Below are 17,334 nucleotides of genomic sequence, written 5' to 3'. Positions count from 1 at the left end.
GTTTTTACTCAGAAAATACAACCAAACCAACTACTGTTGTCTTTTCAGGGTGACACAGCCCCACTCTCTTGGCACATTCGAATCAGTATATTAATAGGAACAACCAAAGCCGTTCAGTACTTGCACAACACGGAACCGTGCTCCGTCATCTGTGGCAGTATATCAAGGTAAATTATCCCAGAGCTGTAGGTTACAGCTGAAGGCCCCTTTCATCATCATGGATGAGTCGGACTTCACCCTATTTTCTGTCTATAGTTTCCCTGGTGTGTGTGTGTATGTGTTAAGAAATCTCATTGAAGTATTTAAAATCTTACCTCTTAATGAAAACATGTCTACCAAATTTTAAAGGCTGCACTTATATTGCCAATCGGAGAGTTTGTATTATCTTTGGGAATTATTAATGAACAGTGTAGGATAGACAGTTTTGTGTATTTTATTAATTATACCGCACAGCAAACTGTGAAATGAACCTGTATGCATCTCACTTTTTTAAAAAAAGAAACTGAGGTCTCAGGAAAGGTTAAGTGGCTTATACAGGGACTCCTCACAAGATAACAGTAGTGATCGGCAATTTAAATTCTTCCTCCTTGAGTCTCCAGCCTCCTGCCATGCCACTGAGCCCGCTGCCTCCTAGCTGTAGGTACTCACCTGTGACAAGCTGAGCGGCAATCCCAGTGTTCATTTTTGAGACACGTGAGAAAATTAGAAGCAACATCTTCCGTCTTCTTTCTTCTTCAGCAGACATAAAGAATCATTCAAACAAAGAGTATACCCTGTAGCAAACCACCCCCCCCACCCCCACCGCGCTCTGCATTTTTCCTGTGTGCCCTTCATCATGAACCTGTCTCAAAGTAGGTAAATACACCTTTGCTGAATAGCAGGGGAGACTGAATTTAAAAGGCTCTGCCTCTTATGAACCATCACCTAGTATCTTGGGAAAAGCTTTAAGTGCGCCTTCAAGTTGAACCGAAGAGGAACTGATTGCTTACTTTGTTTTTCTGGTGAAGTGAATTTCATATAAAAAGACTCTAGATTCTGTTTTGTCCTGGGGGAGTGGTGGGGGTAGGGTGGAGGGGACACAACCCGTAGGCAATCTGCTGCTGTCGCAGTGTGGCAGTTCATCAACTGCCCGTGGAATCAGTGTAAAATTTGTGCGCCCTCATGGGGCCGGGGACAGAGATGGACAGTGAAAGTCTCAGCGGTTGGTGGAACCAACCCCTAGGTTCCACCTAGTGGAACCTCCCTCTTCCACTCAGCTCTCAGCCAGCTCAGCACTGTAGGTGCTTAAATATACGTTCTAACTGGGTAGATAGATAAATAAATACCTGGAATTTTGCTATACATATTCTTTCTTTGGTTTAAAGTGGCTTGAACTTTTTTTTTTTTTTTGGTACACGGGCCTCTCACTGTTGCGGCCTCTCCCGTTGCGGAGCACAGGCTCCGGACGCGCAGGCTCAGCGGCCATGGCTCACGGGCCCAGCCGCTCCACAGCACGTGGGATCTTCCCAGACCGGGGCACGAACCCGTGTCCCCTGCATCGGCAGGCGGACTCTCAACCACTGCGCCACCAGGGAAGCCCTGAACTTATTTTTAATCCCATGAAGTAATCCATTAATTTTAAACATTTTCCTTTTGTGTGACTGATTCATTACCTCCTTTCCTGAAAGCAGAGCTTGATAGGAAAGAGGGATGAGAAGGGAGACAGTGTGGAGGTCCTGGTACTTGATGGGAGAGGGGGACAGGGAAGGCCACCGACCAGAGCAAAGGGAACATCAGGATCCCGGCTCTGCCTGAGTCACAAGGCTTTCCCACAGCTGACACTGGGCAGGGAGATTTGCATGTGCCCCTCCAGCATGCCTCTCCTGCTTTTAGGTCAGAGCACAGGCTGTGACCCTCATTTCTGCTTTCTCATCATTGGCAAGTGTCTTCAGGCAAGTTCCCGACACTGGGCAGGGAGATTTGCATGTGCCCCTCCAGCACGGCTCTCCTGCTTTCAGGTCAGAGCACAGGCTGTGACCCTCATTTCTGCTTCCTCGTGATTGGCAAGTGTCTTCAGGCAAGTTCCCAGGAAGTAGGCTCAGAGGCAGAGATTTGCCTGCAGGGGAATTTTTTGAGAATGCTCTCGGGAATAACAAAAGTAAGGGAAGGAGGAGGAAGACAGAATTGGGCAGTTGGAGAAGCTGAGCTGGGATATGGAAGTAGAGGCCTCGGCAGATGCCACGGGGACTGCTGGAGTTGGGGTGGCCCTTAGAAACTATCCCCAGATGAGGCAAGGTGCTTGGGTTTTGGCATCCCTGCATCCAGCCAGCCTTGAGTGGGGCTGTATTGGGGTGAGGCAGCTCCCTTCTCCCACTAGCAATTCCCAGGTTGGGGCTCAACTGGGAGCCCTCAGCAGCCACACCTGCCTGTTGGGGACCGAGTGCCTCCCTGGATCAGGAAGGAAGAATGGGGCCACACCACTGCAGCCGCCACAGTTAGGGAGGAAGTCGGCTGCATGGCGCGCTGCAAAATGTGACCAAGTGATTTTCTTTTTCTTGTACTTTCCTCCCCACCTTCTTGCCATCCTGTCCTCTTAGTTCAGTATCCACAATCGTTTAAATCAGAGAGCTCTGGTTTAAGAAGCTGGCTTTAAAATGCGATTCTGAGCCAACTGCTTGACTCCTCTACGCCTCAGGTTTTTTCCTCTGCGAAGTGCTAATAAGAGAATAATAGCTTCTACCCCTTAGGGTTAAATGGCAGAAAGTCTATCTGCTGCTTGGCAAAGAGGATGCACTCACTAAATGGTGGCTCCTGTTACAATGGTCCAGAAGTGGTAGGAGTAGCAGAGGCGGAGGCTAAGAGATATTCTGGCCCGTCAGCCTTTTTACTTATCACCCTTTTACTTATTGTCTTGGTCCGTTTGGGCTGCTCTAACAGAAATACTGTAAATTGAGTGGCTTATACACAGTACACGTTTATTTCTCATAGTTCTGGAGGCTGGGAAATCCAAGATCATGGCCCTGGCCGATTCTGTGTCCCGTGAGAGCTCACAGATGGCCGTCTTTTCTCTGGTGGAAGGTGTGAGGGGTCTCTCTGGGGTCTCTTTTATGAGGGCACTAATCCCATTCATGAGGGGAGCCGTTATGACCTGATCACCTCCCAAAGGCCCCACCTCCTAATACCGTCACATTGAGGGTTAGGATTTCAACATAGGAATTTAGGGGGGACACAAATATTCAGTCCATAGCCCTTACCTCTGTCATCAATTTATTGCGTTTGAAAAGTGGACCTACAAACTAAGTTCTCTTTTAATAAAAATCTTTTCTGTGTTAGCACATGTTTATTGAACATTTTGCAAATCACATTCATTTTAGTTCACAAATATTTATGGGACATCTGCTGTGTGCAGAGCATTGTCTTAGACCACAGTGGGGGGAAGACATTGACGATCATAGTCTTGACCTGGAAGCTTCAACCTGGTGATCAGATCGATAGTGAAAACACAGAAAATATATAGTGTGACACCATATATGCCTAATGTGTGGTTGGTCTGAGAAGGCTAATTCTAATTAGGTAGTTCCAAGCCAAATCTTTGAGGAGATGGTCATTGTCAGTGGATTGGTTGAAAGAAGAGAAGAGAATATTCCTGGTGGAGGCATAATTTATTCAAGGGAACAGAGTAAAGAAATGCTGGGTGTATAATGAAATCAAGACAAGTTAGTTGAGGGACTTCCCTGGTGGTCCAGTGGCCAAGACTCCGCACTTCCAATGCAGGGGACCTGGGTTTGATCCCTGGTCAGGGAACTAGATCCCACGTGCCACGACTAAAGATCCCGCATGCTGCAACTAAGACCCGGCACAGCCAAATAAATAAATAAATAAACACTTTAAAAAAAAAAAGACAAGTTGGTTGATTGGAGAGGAAAGGATGAGATTGGAGAATAATGAAAGATAAGACTGGAGAAAAATAAGGAAAACTGTGGGGAGAGGGTTGGATGGAGCTTTGAACACTTCCTAGGCTGAGGACCTGGGTTTGATAAGCTAGGCTCTTACAAGGGGCTCTGAGGCTTCTTCTCTCTGGGGTATAGGTGGGAACAGAAAGGTTCTGAAGTCTCTTAGGTGGTCTGACAATTTAAAAGGAGGCTATAACTTTCAGGCCAGTATCCCAGGTGTTTGTCTGGATGTGCTGAGCTATAAAATCACTTAAATAACACAGAGTGCTCAGCAGGTAATATTGATACGAGTAGCAAAAGAGATCTGATCAGAGAAAGGTAGAATTTCATGGAAGAGGCAGGATTGAGCTGGAAGTGAAGCTAGCAGTGTATTTTATTTTATTTTTTGTTGGTGAAGGGGCTGCTGCGGATTGTTGCCTTTCTGGGTTTTCCAGAGGGTTCAAGGGCTCAAACATAACCATCTATAGATTACACCCACCCAGTCATGTGTCAAGGTGTGGAATTCTGGGGCTCTGGGCATTGATTTGAGAATTGTGGTTTCACAAGGGTTCATCAGTGTGTCCCCGTCTGTTCCAGAGCAATTCAGCCCCCTCCACAGTCACTGCACTCTTGGCCTTTCTGCTGAGCCTGCCGGCAAAGGTGTTAATTAGTGCCAACTATAACAGTAGCCTTTCCCCCCTTCCTTTGGTGATGTGCACACCTGTTCTCTAGAAACTGGAATGAGAACAGCTCATTTCATTCAGGGCACTGAACATCTGTCAGATGGTAATGACATTCAGTCCCCTGCAGTCTTGACCAAACGTGAATTGGCTGACCTAGATCACCCTCCTGAATCTCTTTTATTTTTATATTTTTAACATCTTTATTGGGTTATAATTGCTTTACAACGGTGTGTTAGTTTCTGCTTTATAACAAAGTGAATCAGTTATACATATACATATGTTCCCATATCTCTTCCCTCTTGCTGAATCTCTTTTAAATGAATCCTTTACTCCATTCTAAACTTGGGCCTCCCCGATTCTTGGTCCCACTGTGTACAGCCTTGTGCTTTCAGGGACGTCTGAAATCCCTACTATTCGGCCTTTGTCATATTAATTTTCTAATTCTTTGCGAGGAAAGGCAGCTTCTTGAAGAGATGTCATTTTATGGCACAGCCCTGATAATTGGCTCAAAAAAGGGCATCTCAGTATGTGTTAAAACAGTGACCTTTTCTGTGAGTAAGTCAGGGCCCTGCTTTTGTTGAAGTGAGAAATGGAAAACCTTTCTTTCCTTTTCTGCACTTGGGCCTCAGACTGATGAATCACCGAAGAGTTATCATGCATCATTTGACATTATTAAATATTGTTTTTAATAGTATGAAATAACATACAGTGTACGTAAAGTGACAGTGCAAAAAGCCAAATTGAAATAGTAAGCAGTACACAATTATAACCTTGTAGAACTACAACTTCAGGAATTAAAAAAAAAAGATTAAAAGTGGAGCATACCAAAATATCAATAAGGCTTTAATTAGATGGAGAGACTATGGCTTTTCATTTAATGGCTTATTTTTTACTTCTACTTGATATTAAATTCTTATTTAAGGATTATGTCTACTCTTATAATAAAAATAAAATTTATTAGAAAAATAATAACTCAGCATCAGACCTTTCTGTCTCAAACCAGGGAATCAGAAATTTCAAGAAGGAGTCTCTAGTTGCTGAATGATATCCCAAAGTTTCTTTTCATTCTCTGTAATTAATTCTGTCTGCAAAGAAGCTTGATAATCTCACACCTTCGTCGTTTTAAAAATAGTTTAAAAAATGAAGATTGTAAGATCATCCTTCAGCAGCCTGGCGCCCAAAGTGTGAGCAGCACCTTCTGTCTGGGCAACACGAAATGCTGTCACGGGGGTGACGTGGAAAGAGCACAGGAAGTCTCGGTTCGAGTCCAGGCCCTGGCCCCCACTCTCAGGCCACAGTTTTCTCACTTGTACATCAGAGCCAAGTGGGATAATCTCGAGTTGGACCTCTTCTTGCTTTCAAATTCTGTGCCATTTCACCTGCTTGTTTTTGTACTGTGCTCTGTACTCACAAATCTAGGGGTTGTGGCTGGAGAATGACATGACAAAACATTTTCTTAGATCTTGGCCAAGCTTTCCCCTGATCAGCTCCCGAGTGAGGATGAGCTCAGATATGTTTCAGGAGGCACCTCCAGACACCTGCTCACCCTAGAGCAGGTTAGGGAGAGTTCTGACTTGCCTGTTTTCAGAAACACCCCTCCCCAGTCTTTTCCCTGTCCTTCCCCCTTTCCAGCACCCACCCCAGTGATCTCATTGCTGCCCCTGTCTCTTGTCACTGCCTAAGGGTGTGGCCTTTGGGGTCTCCCAGGTCTCAGTACAAACGCCAGCTTTACTACTTTCCAGCAGTGTGATCGTGGGTAAATTACTCAATTCCTTGAGGCTCAGTCTCCTTATATGGAACTAGAAGCACTGTACTTCTTCCCAGGGTTGTGAGGATGAAATAAGATTATCTCTGTGGAGCACAACCCAGGGTTTGGCAGTGAGTTTAGTTCCTCCCACCTAATGGAGACTCAGGTATCTCATCTGACCTGTCCTTGGACCCCTGCACAGCACATTGTTAGACCTCTATTTGGGCGCAGCTCTAATGATTGGAACTTCCTCTGCACTGCACCAAAATGTGACTCGCCCATTAGCCGTTATCTTGGCACCGGAATGATCTATATACAACTAAAGAGAAGAAGGGATAAAATTCATTTCCTTTCTGCCTTGTAATCAACAGTTTCTTGATCTTTTACGAATAGCTGAATCAAAAGATGTTTCTTTCAGTTAACTATAGTAAATCGAGAGAACACTGAACAGGGAAGTAGGAGGGCTAGGCTTTAGTGTAAGCTATTTTGCATAGAATGAGTCATTTCAACCAGCTGGGCCTCATTTACCTCATCTGAAAAAAAGTGGTTATACTTTTAGCAGCGATGACAAATCTGTTTCGTCTCACATTCCATCTTTGATTGGTTGGTAATGACTTCCTGTGTGCCTTGTCGAAAGGGAATCTGGGGTGGGTGGCTCTGAACTCGGTTAGTGATGTCTGCCAAGAATGTGGGAGGATGTTTTGGCCACATTTGGGCCACATACCTGCCCTATGCCCAGTGGTCTAAGGCTGCTTACGGTTTCAAATTCTCTTAATTTACAAACTGATTATATGATCAGATGTTTACTTGGTATCTTCTATAGATTCAGCATTATGCTTCTGTAAACAGCAGAAGCTGGTCTCGGAGGGAGTGCCAAATCGAAGAGGGCAGGGTGTACAGTAGGAACTTGGAGAAAGGAGGGCCGCTGGAGTTCAGAGCAGTCGAGTGGAAACTCCATGGAGGAGGTGAATCAAGCCGCATAGTGGATTTGGATGACAATAAGTGGGAGGGAGTACTTTGCAGGTAAGGGGAGCAGCATAAAGAAGGCCCCCAGACAGCAGTAAGCCCAGTCTATCCTGACTGCGCTGCTAAGCGTCAGTACCTTCAGCGTGGCTGATAGGCTGCAGACGTATTAGGGAACTCAGTGAAAGCCAGGGGACTGAGTTTACGTATCATTTGGTCTTATCAAGTTCGTTGGTTTGACAGAGGAGAAAGCTGAGACTTCCAGAGGTTAGTAACCTGCCTCAGTCACATATCTGTAGATGGGTTGAGGAGGTGGGTTCCACGCTTGTGTGGGTCCAGCAGTCATGCTCTTATTAGGCAATTAAGCCTTTCTAGCCGGCACTCCTGGGAGCATGTCGGCTTCATCAGCAGAGGCAGGGAAATGGGACAGGAGAGGAGAACATAATTAGTATGTGCAAATTTGGAAATGTTGACCTTGGACTCCTAGTGAAGACGGCAGCAGGCAGCCGACTTTGCGGGGGAGATTAGGCCTGGTGGTCTGCATTCGGAATCTTCGCCTTGTGCAAGCAGAGAGGGAGAGTAAATGGTCTTTGAAGGAAGACACTGTCAAGGACACAGCTGCAGAACACCAAGGATGAAGCCGAGACCACATTTCAAAGGTATTTTCAAGAAGTCTGCTGGTTTAGTTACCCCCAAAATGTCTTAGTAATTTGAACTCTGCAAAGAGAATGTTATAAAAACAAAATCCATTTCCAGATGGTGGAATTTGAGGAGGAAAAGTATTGAAAGAAAAGAATTCTAAAGAGTTGAAGTCTCTGTTCTTGGCGAAAGACCCTCACATTTTTATTGGGGAAAACGAAGAAGTTTTTGAATTACGGGATCACATAAAAGCATCTGAAGGCAGTAAACCTTCTTGTTATTTCCATCTTATTCCTTAGCGAGCTTAACTGTTTTCACATTTATGAATGATTTTAAATTGAAATGCATTTTACCCCTGGCATTTTTCATCCCAGACATTCATTCTTGTTAATGTTGCCAAAGTGAGGAGATAATCTTGGGGAACATTTCTAATGTTTCCTTACAATATCATGTTCTCTTATGGTATGGCCGTGTGTCTCCTGCCAAGTGAAACAGTCTTTCATACAAGGGAGGTGGTCTAGGAAAGAAAGGAAGGAAGAAGCCATCTGCTTAAAAATGAATTTTTAAAAAATGGACATTGATCAAATATATATGGCCTAGTAAGTGCGTAGGGAATTTCCTTTGTGAGGGACTAGAAAGACTGAGTAGTTGGGAAGGAGGGTGGGCAGCCACACATGGGCTCCTTCATTGTGACTGTGTCACCCTTGCCCATGGGCCCAAGCTCCTCCTGCCTTTACCGCAAGACCTGATGTGAGTGGCGAGGCCACTGGGCTCCAGCTCAGCGTTCAGCAGGGACCGAAAATGCAGGGAATGCAAATGTTTGTTTGATTGATGGTTTAATTAACCAGTCTCCTCCCTGTCTGACGTCACCCCCCTCCCCCGCCAAGAAAAACCTACTTTTGTTTTTCAGAGACATTTTAGCTATAGCAATTCTTTTTCTTCAGATTTTTCCTGTTTCCCCCCTGGTGCCTGCCTTCTTCTAAAATATCCAAATATGTTCATTTTTTCTAAGGAATGCCAAAACAAATATTACGTAAATTAAAATTTTCCCTATTAATTTTATTTACCACTATTGTCTCTAAACCCCAGTGTTCATTTATTTATATACAGGAATGCATACATGCTTGCGCACATACATACCAAACAATATGTATATTTTTCTCTCCATGGTCTTAAAATATCTGGGAATATTAGTTTAGTCAGGTTCTTCCAGAAGTTCTCTGGAACTATTTTGAAACACAACTGATGCCTGGAAACTGATTAACCCAAGGGTGTTCAGATCTCCAGGGTTATCCTGCAACCCTCTGTACCTTTGTTACATCAAATTGGTGTCCTTGAACTTCTAGAGACACCTAACCAAGTTCTGTAGGATTTTAAGGTAAGGTGGTGGGTATAGGCTGGACAGTGGCCAGACTACATCCTTGAAAGCATGTTTCGAGGCTCTCCCTGTGCATCAGGCACTCTGCTTATGTTTTCTCATTTAGGCCTTGTAACAATCCTGTGAGGTAAGCATCATCAGATCTTTTTACCTACAAGGAAGTTGAGGCTTAGGGAAGTTGCGCTAGTTTGGTCAGAGACGAAATTTCACATTTAAAGGAGGAAGACCCCTTATCGTCTGGGCCTAGGACTCACAAGACACCAATAAAGCAAGAACAAGCCATAATACTGTCTCTGAGTGCTGCCTAGGTCAATGGGATAGAAAGGGAAAGCTGTATAATCCAAGAGGGGCATTAAGGGTTTCAGCTTCGCATCATTTGAGGCCAGATACACTGCATGCTGAAGTGGGAGAGGGTGTGTATGCCTTTTTCCAGTAATCTGCAGGTTGTCGGAGAAACTGGGTCTTCCCTCATCTGGTGAGGGGTGTCTTAGTGTTGCAACAGCAGTGACACAGACAGCAAGCTGTCCTGTTGCCTCAGGCTGTCATGGAGAGCCAGTTGGGTGCTCTTTATCTCTGGGGCCAATTAAGTGAAGTCTAGACTTTTCCTGAGAGTTGCCAGGTATTCAGGGACTGGGCTACTGAGCACGAACAACTCCCCCTAAAATCAAAATATAGATACAGATTTTTAAAAACCAGTCATGCGCTCACATGTCAAACATATTTGCACTTAAATTCAGATCCTGCGTTACAGTCTAGGTGTATCATCTTGCTTTATATTTAAGGCCCAAGGGCTTCAGCTTTAAATTAGGAGACAACGTGAGTCGAAGGTACCCAAAAAGAGTTGTCCTAGAGACCCCTAGCAATAGAGAGATGAAGTAACATCCCCAGAATCAGAATACAAATTCACCACTTTGTGTGGGTTTTTCCCCATCACCTTAATGTACCACTACTAGTCCTTCTTCTAGAAGAGTTATCTAGAGAGGTGGTGGTCTCTCTGCTACAGTAAGTAGCCTTGTGGGAGAGAAGAGAAGAAACAGGTGGTAGAAGCACTAAATTGAAGGCGTGGGCCATTGGATGTTTCTCATCTGTTTGTTGCATTCTGTTGTTACGTGATTTTAGTTATTTTATGTTGTCTTCGTTTTGTTAGTCTGTTTTCACTCCTGTAGGGTGAACGCATTCAGTTGACCTGCAAGGTAGCTGAAGGCACCTTATGTTTGAACATTCTATTTGAGGTTGAAGGAGGGGAAAGAATTCAGGTACAGTTGATTGTTGAAGGGCCTTTTGCAGTTCCCACTTTCCTAAAAGAGAACATCCTTCTTCCTCAGCTACCATTAACCTTTATTTAGAACAGAGTAAATCACTGGACTCAAAATTTATGTTGTACACTAAAGTCTGCTGGTAAACAATTTGTCTTTACACTTTCATTATTCAAAGTGTAAATGCAGTGCCCTGGAACAATTTCACATTCTTATTGATGGCTTCTCACTGACCCAAAGTCCTCTGTGTAACCCAAAGTCCTTTATTGTGTAACGCTGTGTAACGCTGTGTAACGCTGTGGTTACTCAGCTCACCTCTGCCTCTTACAGAAGCATGAGTCACCAGTTGCTGAAAACTTCCCCAGTTTTTCTGAGGATCAAATAATGGATTAGATTATGAGTGGTGGTGTTTCTTTTTTTTTCCTTTTGTAGTTAGAAAAGACGTATTCTTCAGGGATTCCGTTTCACCAGTTCAGCTTTTTGCATTCTCTTTTAAGTTATGGTTTTATACCATTCTTAAGGCTAGGGTGAAGGAAGAAGAGGATGAGATGTTTGACCTTGAAGATCTGGCATTCAGATCTTTGCTGTCCTCCTCTTATGCTGAAATAAAGCGGGGTGGGGGGCAGTGGTAGGGCAGGGGGGCAGAAGAGAGCCAGGCTCTCAGGGGGGCAGAAGCTTGGGTCCTGGTAATGAGAGTTAATGAAACTCTCTGCCCACCTCACCTCACTTGCCAGGCACACCTGGCAAACTCCTGCATTAAATACCCCGGGACTCTGAAATGATCAGGGCATCTCTGGAAGCCCCAGCCTTGATCTGAGCAAGTGAAGAGTACACCTATGGAAGAAGTCATTAAGAGCTAAATGTCTGTTCTTATCTAGAGCTGGGTTGAAGGTAGGATCTGGCTCTAATGTATTCCCCATATTCAGAGGTTCAGGGTAGCTACCACTGTTCTCCAACTGAGAAAGTGGAAGACCAGGTAAGGAGTAACATAGATGGTGCTGTGTGAGACCCCATCTGGCCTCAGAAACTACCAGGTTTGAAATATCTGGGGAGAAAAGACCAGGCAAGGAGAATAATGAGGACTGTGCTTACTGATACAAGTCTAGAGAGCCAGGCCTTCTCTGACTTTCCCCTTGTAGGTACAAGGATCACGCAACAGGTAAAGGCCCTCAGCTTATGGACAAGGTGGGCTCTTTGGACCTTGAAACTCTCCTGCCACCTTTAGAGGAGGGAGAGTGAAATAAAGTTTAGAGCACTTCTTTCTCTATCCTTAAAGGGCCTTGGGGAGTCCCATCATTTTGTCTGTTGTCAACTCAGTCCTAGACAAAGTCTGGACTAGAATTCTCAAGACATTAGCATCAAGTCCTCTAAATAGAACTAGGACTCAATACTCTGAATCATAATAAGACCTGTAGTTTAGAACTAGGGTCTGCCTGTGGGCCTACTTGTATAGGGACAGCAAGAATTTCTTTCATAAGATCCAATATTTCTTCTAGACTAAGAATTTCTTCTTCTTATCCTATAGCTATTACCACTTTTACTACAAATATCCCATGTGGCATTTTGGATGGGCAGGCCTACTGTTGGAAGCTTTGGTTTCAGGGGACGAAAAGCAAGCTCTAGATAGCCCTAAGTAAAGTGGAAAAGTAGATGGCTTTCTCACGATCCACCCACTTCTTTTATCAATATCCATCTGCTGTCTTATGAGGGGTTGCTAATCTTCATCTCAGCTACCAGTATTGAGCATTACTGTATGCCAGTATTTATATGCCCCATATCAGTTCTGTGAGTTCTATTTTTTCCCTCATTTCACATGTGAGGAAAGATGACATTGAGGCTTACAGGGTGATGTAACCCACCGGCAGTCACAGAACCAGGAAGAGGCAGAGCTGGGACTTGCTCCCAGGTGTGTGCTTATCATTTCCCACCCCTGCTAAGACCACCCTTCAAAGATAAAAGAATCTGCTGCTTATTCTCAGCTAAGATGTTAAGTGACTATTGAGGTGTTTATGTGCCAAGCAGCTAAAACTGACTCTGAGCACTTTGCCTTTGCCTTTGCCTTTGCCTTTGCCTTTGCCTCTGCAGATATTTATATTTTAAAAGACTCAAAGACAAAAAATCCATAGAGGTGGAACAACGGAATAGCGTTATTAGGAAGGCAGGGGCTACCGAAGATTCCTCAAATCACTGCAGAGCAGCAGCTCTAAGCCGGGCATTCCACAACACAGCCCTGTGCACATCAGACACTTAACTATAATCTGATTAAAACTCAGTTAATGTTCTCATTACATGCATGTAAGAAGAACACAAGGAAAGCTGCTTTGGTTAACTTTAGTTTCTCCTGTTGACAAAGCATCAGCTTTAGCCACCAACTCCATATATGTGCCTGGAAATTTGAAATGCCTGCTGTTCCTAGGTCAGGATTTTGGTTTAGGTTTTATACAACACTTGTATTTATACTTTAAGAAAAATGAGAAAATGTCCTTTAAAAAGTTCATGGAAAATAACATATGGCTTTACTTGGAATTGATCAGATATAATGGTGAGCTTGTCCTGTTTTCGAAATACCTTTATGATGTTTTTGTCTTGTTTGCCCTTGATCACAATTTCAGTGCAAACATACTTCTGGATGATCAGTTTCAACCCAAACTAACTGATTTTGCCATGGCACACATCCGACCCCACCTAGAACCTCAGAGCTCTGTCCTAAGCATGACCAGCAGCAGCAGTAAGCATTTGTGGTACATGCCAGAAGAGTATATCAGACAGGGCAAACTTTCTGTTAAAACAGACGTCTACAGCTTTGGAATTGTAAGTACCAACTACCAGTTAACAAAGTAGAAGAGTTTGTTGCCAAGAATACACTAAATTCCAAGAATTATTTTAAAGGCTTTAGCTTTTAGACCTATTGATTTTCTGTTACTCATTGTCTTATACATTAATTTTGTATAATCAATCAAGTAGTGAAATGTAAAGTCATTAATTAGAATGAACTGTATTCAGCATTGAGGTTAATAGTCATGACTAATTATGTGTATATATTTAATATTTGTAATATTTTAATAATATTTATAATAATTTAGTAATTATTACTATGTGTATAATATTAATATTAGGTAGTTGACTTTCTATATGTTCCTTGTAGGTAATAATGGAAGTTCTGACAGGTTGTAAAGTGGTGTTAGATGAGCCAAAGCATATCCAGCTGGTAAGAATTGTCTTCATCTCTGCCTATTTCTTGGTCACTTTTTGGATAGATTCTGAGTTCTCAGTGATGAGTTTGTCTCCTTTTCTTCCTAGAGGGATCTCCTTATAGAATTGCTGGAGAAGAGAGGCCTCGATTCATGTATCTCATTTCTAGATAAGAAAGTACATCCCTGTCCTCGGAATTTTTCCGCCAAGCTGTTCTCTTTGGCAGGCCAGTGTGCTGCAACACGGGCAAAATTAAGACCCTCGATGGATGAAGTACGTATACCCATGGTTTTATTAAAAACTGAGTCCATGGAACCATGGAAAATCTAAATTGGATAAATTGTGTATCTATGTGAATATCAATGAGACAAATGCAGCTCTCAACAGAGAATTCTCACCTAATAGATAGCTTTTCCAGATCAGAAAGTCACATCGTTTGGTACTCTGAAAGAGGGTATTACTGGGTGGGACCAGGGCAACCACAAAAAATTTAATGAAAAGACATGTGACTAATTTGGAGAGAATATTTTATTCAACGTTCGTGAAGAGATCCAGTCCATTAAGAATGAAGCATACGGGAATTCCCTGGTGGTCCAGTGGTTAGGACTCAGCGCTTTCACTGCCAGGGCCTGGGTTCAAACCCTGGTTGGGGAACTAAGATTCCACATGCTGTGTGGTGTGGCCAAATTTTTTAAAAAATGCATCGTGTATTTCCCTTATTGATTTTTTAATTTACTCATCTGTCCATCAATTTAATCATCTAGACATTTATTTGTTTACAATAAACAAATATTTAGTACCTGCTTTGCACGTACCAGACTTTGGACTAGGTGCTGGTGATACAACAGTGATCAAGATACTGAATTGCTGCCCTTCAGCTCACAGTTCAAAGGGAGAGTCAGATCTATAAACATGAAGTTTCGGTACCAGAAGATAAGCATGATGATAGATGGGAGCGTAGAGTCAGAATACGTCCCAGCCTATGAAGTCAAGGAAGCTTCTTGATGGAGGTGATAGCTGAGCTATGATCTGAAGAACAGGTTGGATTTAGGTATTAAAGATGGAAGGACATTCCAGGGAGAGAATCTACACCTGCAAAGGCTCAGAGGTGCAGTGGATTCCTTGGCACCAAGACTGCAGATTGTCTAGCACCATGGAAGTGGGATGGTGGAGAGCAAAAGCTGGACGTGTTTAAAATAATAGGAGGTTCCAGGTGATCGAGGGACGTGAATTCCATTCTAGGAATTTGGATTCCATCCTAAGTCTATTGTAGAGCCATGGAAGGGTTTTAAACAAGGAGTTGACATAATCAGAATATAAAGACCATTGTCCTGGGAGTCAGGAGAGCTGTGTTCTAGGCCTGACACCACAAGTAAGAGCTGTGTGGCCTGCGATCTTGGGCCCAGAAAGGAGCTTTGAGATATATAGTGGAGGGAACGTGAAATTGGGAGCCGGAAGACGTGGGGTCAGGCAACAGGTCTGCTCCTTACTGGCTAGCGATAGTGATTCCCTTTTCTGAGCCTCAGCCTTTTCATCTATAAAGTGAGGATATTAACGTTTGTGCAGGTTAAATGAGGTGATGTGTGTGAAAACACTTTGTAAATTATAAAGCTCTCTATACGTATTTTTTAAATTACGTGTGTGTGTAAATGTATGTTATTTTATATCAGGTTAATGGTTCTCAATTCAGCTGCATATCCAAATCAACTGCAAAGCTTGTAAAATACAGATCCCTGGGCCCCCATGTCCATATTTTTTGAATGACCATCTTTAGGTTGGGGCTAAGGGATCTGTTTTTTAAGAAAGCTTCCCTAGGTAGTCTGGCATTTGAGAACTATAGATTGGGTTCACCATCCCCTGACCCCTTCCAATCCTCCACATATTAAGGCTGAAGTAAAAAATGATAAGAGATTCATCCAAGGTCACAAAGTAGTTGGTGGCAAATCTAGGCATAAAGTCAGGTCTCTTGATAATCAATTTCTTTTCTACTTTGCTTCAAGTCACTTAATTTATCAACATGAAGGAGTTTAGCTAATCTTTAATTCCTTCACATTTCAAATTCTATAGTTGAATTTATTTCATGAAAATAAGAGAATATTCCTTAATAGGTAGACAGAAAAAAAAGGTAAAAGGAGAGGTTATTCAGACTTCACCCAATGTGTGTTGGCTTCTTGGTTAATCAGGTCCTAACTGTCCTTGAAAGTACTCAAGCCAGCTTGTATTTTGCGGAAGATCCTCCCACATCCTTGAAGTCCTTCAGGAGTCCTTCTCCTCTGTTCTTCGATAATGTACCAAGTATTCCAGTGGAAGATGATGAAAACCAGAATAATCCATCGCTGCCTCACGATAAAGGTTGGAGAAAAGGGAGAACGACTCAGAAAACTCCCTTTGAATGCAGCCAGTCTGAGGTTACATTCCTGGGCTTTGACAGAAAGACAGGGAGTGGGAGGAATGAGGACACTAGCAACGTGCCCAGTTCTGCTTGTGAAGAAAGTTGGTCTCCAAAGCCTGCAGCTCCATCCCAGGATGTGAGGGCCTCTGGTGTGAATAGGGACCCTTCTGCGGAAGTTCCAGGGCATTCCTACAGGAGCATGCCAGTGGAGGCTAGCTGTTCCTCTGAATTTTCCTGGAATGAATGTGAACAGTGCAAAAAGGCATCAGTTTCACCAGAAGATAAAGAAGAAAGCAAGTATTGCTGAGGCACCTGAGTACAGGTCTCATCCTGGGAAGACATTGTCTTTATTGGGAGCGCCAAGAGGATGATTGATGGTGAACTTGGGTAATGCAGATCAATGATCGGAACAATTCTATTCCATTCCTTCCAACTTGTAGAACAGAGTGGCTTAAAGTTTTGTTTTAGCACGATCATTGCCTCATGATCAAACCTGGACTAAATTAGAACCATTCAGAATTACTTAAGATTGTAGACTGTGACTTCAGACCAACAAAACAATCAAAACCTACCAAAATGGAAGTGGATTCCAGTGTCTTCTCCCTCAGCATCCACGTGACTCCTCAGAGCCTCCAGTCTGCCAGGTACACTCAGTTCAGTTGGATTCCCTTGTTTTGGTTTAGCTTGCTTGCGAAGGTCGTCAGAAACGTCTAACTTGTAAATGTTAATAGATACCATACCTTTTTAAAGAATTGCCTTTTTGCTTATTTCAATCAACTCTTAGTATATTTCTGTTCATCCCTGTCAAGTCTGCCTATCTGAACATGAGCCATGACATGCCCAAGATCTGTATTTCTGTATTTAAACTCTTAAGATAGTTTATCTCCTATAATATTGACTATTATTACAATTTTTTTTACATAGAGACTATTATATCCTGAATAGAATGTATGAAATTTTAATCAAGCCATTTTTGTTCCAAGAAAATGGCTGGTCATAAAGGCCTAGGTCAGTTTTTTCTTTGATGCCAACTCTGTGCCTTTACTGCTGGTGTTTACTAGATCTCCCCCTTTTGAAATCCTACCCAGTCTTTCAGGGCCCACCATAACTGCCATCCTCCAGGAAGCTTTCCTAATCTTTCCAGCCAATAGTAATCACTTTATCAGCATTTCC

General features: G+C 43.2%; 1 protein-coding gene across 3 annotated transcripts in view; it reads left to right on the top strand.

Annotated features, from left to right (window-relative positions):
- The window catches only part of IRAK3 (interleukin 1 receptor associated kinase 3), a 65,237-nt gene extending 48,240 nt beyond the window's left edge, over positions 1-16,997 (top strand). For all 3 annotated transcript variants that reach the window (XM_030866365.2, XM_030866363.2, XM_060305830.1), the window contains exons 8-12: positions 49-167; positions 13,190-13,388; positions 13,723-13,785; positions 13,878-14,042; positions 15,953-16,997. In XM_030866365.2, coding sequence (XP_030722225.1) covers positions 49-167; positions 13,190-13,388; positions 13,723-13,785; positions 13,878-14,042; positions 15,953-16,468 — 1,062 coding nt within the window. In that variant the 3' untranslated portion in view covers positions 16,469-16,997. The remainder of the gene's footprint in view (positions 1-48; positions 168-13,189; positions 13,389-13,722; positions 13,786-13,877; positions 14,043-15,952) is intronic.
- Positions 16,998-17,334: the final 337 nt, after the last annotated feature.

This window comes from Globicephala melas, chromosome 10 (genome assembly GCF_963455315.2).
Source record: "Globicephala melas chromosome 10, mGloMel1.2, whole genome shotgun sequence".
Classification (NCBI taxonomy): Eukaryota; Metazoa; Chordata; class Mammalia; order Artiodactyla; family Delphinidae; genus Globicephala; species Globicephala melas.
The sequence above is the reverse complement of the archived record's forward strand: the minus strand, read 5'-3'. Positions and strand labels throughout refer to the sequence as shown.